Source organism: Etheostoma spectabile, chromosome 7 (genome assembly GCF_008692095.1).
Source record: "Etheostoma spectabile isolate EspeVRDwgs_2016 chromosome 7, UIUC_Espe_1.0, whole genome shotgun sequence".
NCBI lineage: Eukaryota > Metazoa > Chordata > Actinopteri > Perciformes > Percidae > Etheostoma > Etheostoma spectabile.
The window spans coordinates 13,577,989-13,586,015 of record NC_045739.1 but is presented as its reverse complement, the minus strand read 5'-3'; the positions used below and the strand labels follow the sequence as shown (position 1 = coordinate 13,586,015).

Sequence of the window (8,027 nt, the reverse complement as noted above, 5' to 3'; positions counted from 1 at the left end):
CTTAGTAGAAGTACATTATCCTTCTTTCCTACTAATATAAACCATTATTTTTATTTTCACATCAGCTCTACTTACCACAAAGTAGTGAATGCAAACACTAGTTAATCAGACTCTTCTTGTGTTAACAGCAGCATTTACCAAAAATCATGACATTGTTGACCCTTAAAAATGTTAAAATCTTGGGCAGAAAGAGCCGTTTCTGTAATCTACGGTCACAGCAATGATTCCAACTTGTGTGAGTGGACGGTATTTGAAAAGACTTGTTCCCTGATTATAGTTTTTCAGGTAGTGTCTAAACCTAGCTTTAAAAGTACATTTACACAGAAATGTTACATTGGCTCATTTCACGTAAGGCTAATATAATTTTTATGTCAAAAAGTAACCAGTAATGAGTGGCTTTTATTAATGTATCGATCATAGACAAATTGTTCCAGCACTTGGCACATTTGTAATTGTTAATTCTTACACCCTGGTTGCAATTTTGCGTGCACATGCATCCTACATGGCTTTCTAAAGTCACTCACTGGGCTTGTTGTCCTTTCCCTTGCTGGTCACAGTGAGGGTGTGAATGTAGAGACGAAGGTACCAAGGCACAGACTCCAGCAGCAGCACAGGGAAGGACCTGTAGGGGTGGTTGTTGTACATCAGCGTGTGAATCTCTCCTGTCTGCAGCCCGTAACCAGCCACATAACGCTCACCACGTGGAGCAAGGGACGCAGCATGTCTCCTGCAGGCAGGGATTATGAGACAAGAAGGTATAATGGTCGACCATGTGGGAAACATTGCAGCAGAGACAAGAAAACACTAACACTGCATATGCTCAAATTTAAAAAGAAGAGTTAGAGAACATGATTTATGAATGTTCTTTTGAAAACCAGGACTCCAGTCTGTGGCTAAGGTTGACTTTTGTCTGGTATTAAACAAGTTTCAATCTAATGTTTGAAAAATTAAAGGAACCTCTAGGTAACAAATAAGCACGGTGTTGCTTTGATACAAAATGCAACAATCTCGGACACAAGTTGTGTTTTCGTATTTGCTTTGTCTCTAAATGTTTTTTTAAAAATGGACACACGTTGCAATATGACAGTGTTGGAGCTTTTTAGCTTAAATGTATAATGCAAATCACACACAATGTTTAAGCACATATAACATTTTAAATTCCAACAACAGTCACTTCAGCTGCTGCTTGTTGAGGACTTTCTATCAGAAAACAGAAAACGAATTGCAGATACAATGGTGATGCAATACAAACCCAGAGTAAAGAAGAACAGTAGTTATCATAAAACCAATTGAGATATGACAAACAGTTGTAGTTGACATATTTTTGTAAACATGATGGTAGACATCTCTGTCCACCATCTCCTGGATTACAGACTTCCATCTTTATACTCCCACTCTACCTCATTGCATTAAAAAAAATATTTAAAAAACTATATTATAGGAGTAGTACTTCAGTATATGTATATTGTATTTTACTATATTCTTTATATTGTTTATTCTATAGATATTCTATAGATAATCAAATATTTAAAGTGTATGCAAAGTTTTTTTTTCTTGTAATCTGTATTGAGCTATTTAAATGTATTTTATTAACCTACAGTATCTATCTATTTATCTATCTATCTATCATTTTCCTTGTTTTTGCATTGAATTATTAACGACTACTGCATGTCCAGTCTCTTACACAAAGCTGTGTTTCATGCCTTGCTGTTTTTACTCACCCTCACTGGATTTCCAGCGGATCAACAGATTGAGGGAGCGCACAGTGCCAAAGGTGATTTGCTGGGTCAGATCGTAGACAGAGAAGGTTCGTCTGTCCCCCAGCACCATTGCCTGGCTCAGCAGGGGAGTGGCCGGGCTCACCTCAAACTGCTCCCCCTGCATAATGACAATTCATTTCTCTTCAATTGCACATCATACATACTGTGCACAGATTATACCTTCGACACCTTGCTACATAAGTTTCAAATCATCTTAAATGGTACCCTTAAATGGAGTTTTCTTGTATACAAGGGTTATGTTTACATTAAGTGTAACATATGTGTGTCCCTGAGTCCCAAATTTGTGTAGTGCATTCCATTTTGCAAAGCTGATTTTTTTTTTTAAGCCTGCATAGTTTAAGTCCATGTTTGCTTGCTTGCAATTGTCTTTTTAGCGCATTGCAGCATTTCTTAGCCAGCTCATAAATAAATGCTACAAGGTGTCAAAAAAGGAACCTTTGAATATCTGCACCTTCATACTGCTTTGACAGTAAAATGAATCCTCTTTCTGTTAAGTTTGCATTGAGGGAAATAACTAATCATTTTGAGTGGATGATAGCATATTATGTGAGAGTCAAACCTGAGGGTTGTCTGTGATGTCGATGTAGATTTTACTAGAGGAGGCCAGTGGACAAGCTTCGGTCAGGGTCCGAGAGAACATCTTAAACAGAGACCACTCTGAAGGAACAAACAGCTTAAGTTAACTAATGCCAAAAAGGGCGTAATCATGTTTTTTTCTACTACCACACACAACAAACCTCAGGAACTCTAAACCTAAATGAGAGATTAATGTAGGAAGAATGTGATTTTGCTCACCTCGTTTGCCCTGTCCAGGGGTGTGCAGGTCAAAGACCACATTCAATGTCTGTCTCAGCTCCCAGGATGTGGTTTTGCACTGCCAGTCCCGGCACACGGGTCTGATGTGCACTGCCTGGGAATGAAAACTGCTGTGGAAGAGTTTCTCTGACTTTAACAGGACAGCAAGACCAGCCTGCAAGTGCAACATGAACACATAAAGACAAAAAGAAACTAAGTTAACTGCCGTAACCAACATTTGACACACTGAAATGGTGTTTTGAAAATATTATCTTGAGAATTTTTGCCTCAAATGAGGTGCTTCAGACAAAAGCTCATGGATGTCACTATGTGCATCATCATACAAAGCGAGCACACATGGCATTTAAGTACTGCTGTGGTTCTGTGTGACAGAAATGGAGACACACACACACACACACACACACTAGACACCCACCTTGGATCCACATGGCAAGAGTTTCTTCCAGGGTGTCAAATTCTCAGTGCAAACAATCTCTCGTGGGAGGGTGGCATAGCGAAGAAAGCTGTGGTCCGTCACTTCAAGTGTAACACAAAAAAACAAAGTCTGTAAGTAATGAAATGCTTCTTGGGCAGTATCTGTAGCACCTGCATGCTGCCAGAGTTTAAGGTGTCTAATCACACCATACGCTTTTATTCAGGCTCATCACTCAAGTGCTCTACAAAATGCAAAGGGAGATTGAAAAAGCCTCTCTGTACCGTTGCCTATACCCAGTGGTTTGAAGGATGCACTGGGCTGAACAGTGTTGGTGGAGTCAATGAAGTTCAGTGAAGCGCAGAAGATCCCTGACAAAACATTTGTCAGCTCCTTCCAGGTACCATCGACACTGAAAAAAGGGCAGAAAATGGTACGAAAATACTAAGATTCGAGAAGTTAGTGCTTGTTTATAGACTTGGTAAACCCTGCCCACTCTGCCGGCAATTTGATTTTGCCCTGCAGAAATCTCAAATCTATTGAGCTTTGCTTGGTCTGGTGGTAGCCAGACTAGCTTGTTTACCTTTTTTCTCATAAATCCGCAAATACAAAACATTTCTTTCACCTCCACCAGAAGGCCGTACTCACTCTGTCACAGAATCCTGGAACCAGACCCAGAGTTCAGCCCCAGGAGGGGACGGTAGAAAAGGCTGCCCCCATTGCATGGTCCTCCAGTAGCCCTGCGTGAAGGAGATGTGCAGCTCTCGCACTGAGAACTTGGAGATGACCTGGCCCAGGGACTTGGGAAAGAGCCGATAGTGGGACTCTGAGAAATACAATACAACACAAAGAAGAGAAGAAGATTAAAAAAAAAAAGCTAAATTCATAACTGAAAGAGCAAAGGATTTTCACTGTTCTCATAAGTCTACACCAAGGAACCACACCTAGGAACCTGGATAATGAACGTATTACTGAACGTAAAAAAATACGACTATACTACTGACATAATCGTCATTACTTACATGAAGGGTATGAATACGTCCATATGCATTCTATTAACAACAGTAACACTTTATGTTTGACTAAAAATGAATGGCATGTTAAATCACTGCTAACAGTTAGCTTACCTTTGTTTCCTCTCATGAAATCAGCCTCCCAAAGTGTGCGGAACTGGAAGCTGGCGTAAATATCTCCCGAGTGCAGCGGTCTGATAACTAGTTCCTCCTGAAAATCGTCTTTAGGCGGTGGTACCGAGGGGACAGCGGTTTCGGGAGTAGAAGTGTCTTGTTTGTCGGTGTCAGCATCATCCGGAGTCGCCTCTTCAACCTCAGTTGCTTCCCACAGCCTGTCCACCGGAGGCTGCTCGGCCGTTTGTCCCGCTGTTTCTGTGGCTGTTTGTGTATTGTCGACCGCAGTCACATGGTTATCGGCGGTTAGTGTCGTTTCTTGGCTTTCTGCTACAACAAACATGGACAAACTACAAATAATAAGCAGCAAAGCCGAATAGCTGCACCTGTGAGCTGCCATCTTTCTCCTACGGGGGTGGTTAACTTCCGCATTAACGCGTCATTCGTGGAACAAGCCAATGGGCTGCTTTCACATGTATTCCTGTGGCACTGATGTGAACCTTCTTTGTTTTAAGCAAAATAGAGTCATTTTATGATATTTGCGAGTAAATACTAATATGGAAGGATTGTATCCTTATTTTAAGCACTTATTCTAAACTTAACAGTATTGTAATAGAGTGTAGAAGTTATTTTAGATGCGAAAGCGGTGGCCTTTAATTATGCTTTTCATGCAATTGCTGTATTTTAGAGTAGGCGTTTTTATATAGCCTATTATGCTTCTAACAATACGCCTGCAACATGTTTTACGTCCTACCGTTGTATCATAGTTTACAAAATAAATGAACAGATTTATGCATTCGTCTTGCTTTGTGGAGCGAAATATAGACAATACAGAAATTACAACGCTTATAGCCTACTGTGCTATATAGCCTACTGTAGATGTCCCTGATCATTGCACCTTTTTTGTTTCTGTAAGCTTAGAGTAGGCATCACACATAGGCCTACATCATCCGGTGACCGCTGTCCGTGGTTCATTCTAACCTGCTTTATACATTATGATTCTAACTAATTAACCAATTACAGTCAATGTCATTAATGATCAGCCTATAACAATGCTTGCTCGACTTATGCTGGCATTTTATAGCGTTACCAGATAGCATCTTAAACAACCTATAGTGTGTGTGTGTGTGTGTGGGGGGGGGGGAGACGCAATAAAAATCATAGACTACTGTGTTGCAAAAATATTGTCACCATAAAAATATAAATATTCAGTAATAGCTCCAAATGTATCGATGTGTGTCGGATATTTTGTCGTGTTGCTGGACAGGGACGGGCATCATCGGGGGCACATCACCCCTCCCATCCACACATCATCCTGCACACAGCCCAGACACAGACACACACACGCACACACACGCACACACACGCACACACACACTGAATTTCTGCTCAGCCATGGCTCCCTGGTAGATGCTCAAAGCGGCTGTTGTCAGAGCGAATTAAATCTGCACTCGCTGCTTTCCTCCTGACCTTGCCTGCCTCGTTGGGTTTTCAATATTTTATTCAGGATTCCTGTGCTGTCTCCCCATGGCTACATCGGATGGACTAGACGGCTGTCTGCAACGAGGCAGATCTCAAAGTGACCCGAACATACTCACCGAACCGGGCATCGATTTGGCTCATGGCACAGGTAAGATAAACGCGACATTTTTTTCTGGATATTTATTTGCTAGCCTATATGCAAGTGTTTTTTTATGTTTCCAAATTCTTTGGTGATGTAGCGATCCCCAAAAGGCATCATTGCTTGCCCAACGGGATATCGAAACACCGAGGGATAATTAGCGCATATGCTCAACCTTGGACGTAAATAAGCCGTAATATGATATTAACGCGTTGAGCATTTACAGTACCACCTTGCATTCTGCATGATGCCAACCTCCAAATTGACTCTTGAGCGCGTATATTTATCGTCACAAAATCCGCATGCATGGTTCATGATGTTGGTCTGAACGTTGTTGTCTTATCTGCCAGCATTATAGCCTGGTTATTCAGAAAACACATGGGTTTTGGCTTTAGGTTTTGGTGTGTTGCATTTTTAAAAGGCACAAGCACATCTTGTTTGTATTATAGCCTAATCTGACCCCACACATTGACAGCTACCCCTCCACACACACACACACACACACACACACACACACACACACACACACACACACACACACACACACACACACACACACACACACACACATACACACACAAACACACCCTTCCGCTTTCCCATACTGAAATCAACTGCTGTTGATCAATGACCGGCTATCCACGTGAAGTATAGGCTATGGGTGGAAATGCCCTTAATTCAGCACAGCCATGCAAGCGATCATTCACCAATTCATGCATCTTGCAGGTGTGCTTTCCAACATGGCCCTTGTTTATCACTCTGTGGTCTGTTAGTCATCCCCCTGCATATGGAATAATGAATTGATCTTTCATTAATAAGAAGAGAACACCAGGGAGCAGTCATGTTCTGCACTTCTCTGATGATCTCCTGCAAATAGACTTCATGTGGTTCTTGTGTTTGCTGTCAATTCTTCTCACTCTTGAATTACCAATTTATCTTCAGTGCAAATATGTTTGATTTTGTACGTAAGTAAGGCTATTTATGGACATATCGTGTGGGCTTGGAAAGAGTCATTGGTTTTACTCCTACGCATGGTGAGTTTTACACACACGAAGAATACTTGACTGAATGATTCAGAATTTTTTTTTACCTTTCATCTGTTCGTTAATGCGGCCCTTTATTTTTCCACATCTCTCAAATCACACCTGCCTGCAATCATCTACTGCTCATAGCACATTTTTAATGAACCCTTACTGAATCCAACCCTCTAATGGATGATTTAAAACATCCATAGGAGGATGTGATAATTTCACATTGGGTTTATTGACACACCTGAAAAAACAACTCAGCAGTTTGGCAGATCTCTTGCTAGTGATGAGAGCTAAAACTATTATGGAACTCTGAATATTAGCCTCTGTTGCTGGCATATGCATCACTGTCAAAGATGTATACACAGTTGTCAATACACTGCAAGGACAATGTCAGTGTCTGGTGACCCAAAGTACACAACATCACCCACCCCCTCTCTGTGTGGATCATCACTGCACTAGCGTCAGGGACACCAGTCTTTGCCAAGAGATTACTTTGGCGAAGACTGCCTTTTTCCTCCAACACAGTGGCCCTTGCAGCTGCAGAGGCTGACACTGTATTCATCCACTTACTCATCACTGGGGAGAGGAGTCAATAGAAACAGCAGTCTCAGTTGCCCATCACAGACAAACACAGAGAATCCAAGCAATGTTTTCTCTTGAATGGAAGTGCAGTAGTGATACAGCAGGACAAGTCAATCCTGCTGTCCTACGATCCCATCCTATTTCAAAGTGCTTACTTAGGCTCAACTAATGTTACTAACGACTTAACATTTTAGTCTTTTATTCTGAAAGGAAACTGAATGGCGACGTCCTCCTTGAGCTCCTGATTTATATTTCACAGATATTTAGGAACGTACAGTAGGTCTGGTAACAGGAGCAGCAGTGTAACAACTTGTTTAGTCAGTTTGTTCAGACAAAGACCCTTTACATTCTTCTGCTAATAAAGTGTCACTTTCACTCAAACTTCCACTTAGTCATTGCAGAGTGTTGACCAAGGTAATGGTGTAGAGAGGACACCTTGAAGCTTTGCGAACAGGGAGCGTGTCCAAGCAGGGCTGTCCCTGTGCCTTTCTTCCACTAAGTAATTCCTCTGTCCTAGAGAAGGATGGACACAGGGAAACACTGGTGAGGAAGATTTAGGCAGGAAGTTTGAACAGAGTTACATCTAACACAAATCAGGAGTGAGTAAGGATTGTAAAAAATAATTCAGTACAGGCATATATATATATATATATATAT

The 8,027-nt window shown here is 41.4% G+C and overlaps 2 protein-coding genes across 2 annotated transcripts in view; one reads left to right on the top strand and one right to left on the bottom strand.

The window, feature by feature from the left end:
- The window catches only part of pigt (phosphatidylinositol glycan anchor biosynthesis, class T), a 32,541-nt gene extending 27,956 nt beyond the window's left edge, over positions 1-4,585 (bottom strand). Inside the window, 9 exon segments of the mRNA XM_032519751.1 lie at positions 525-699; positions 702-727; positions 1,722-1,878; positions 2,341-2,438; positions 2,577-2,751; positions 3,013-3,113; positions 3,294-3,421; positions 3,658-3,835; positions 4,137-4,585. Of these exon segments, the coding sequence (XP_032375642.1) occupies positions 525-699; positions 702-727; positions 1,722-1,878; positions 2,341-2,438; positions 2,577-2,751; positions 3,013-3,113; positions 3,294-3,421; positions 3,658-3,835; positions 4,137-4,536 (1,438 nt within the window). The 5' untranslated portion in view covers positions 4,537-4,585.
- Positions 4,586-5,481: 896 nt separating this feature from the next.
- The window catches only part of phactr3a (phosphatase and actin regulator 3a), a gene marked incomplete at its 5' end in the record, with an annotated part of 32,773 nt that continues 30,227 nt past the window's right edge, over positions 5,482-8,027 (top strand). The window contains 1 exon segment of the mRNA XM_032519752.1: positions 5,482-5,766. Coding sequence (XP_032375643.1) covers positions 5,664-5,766 — 103 coding nt within the window.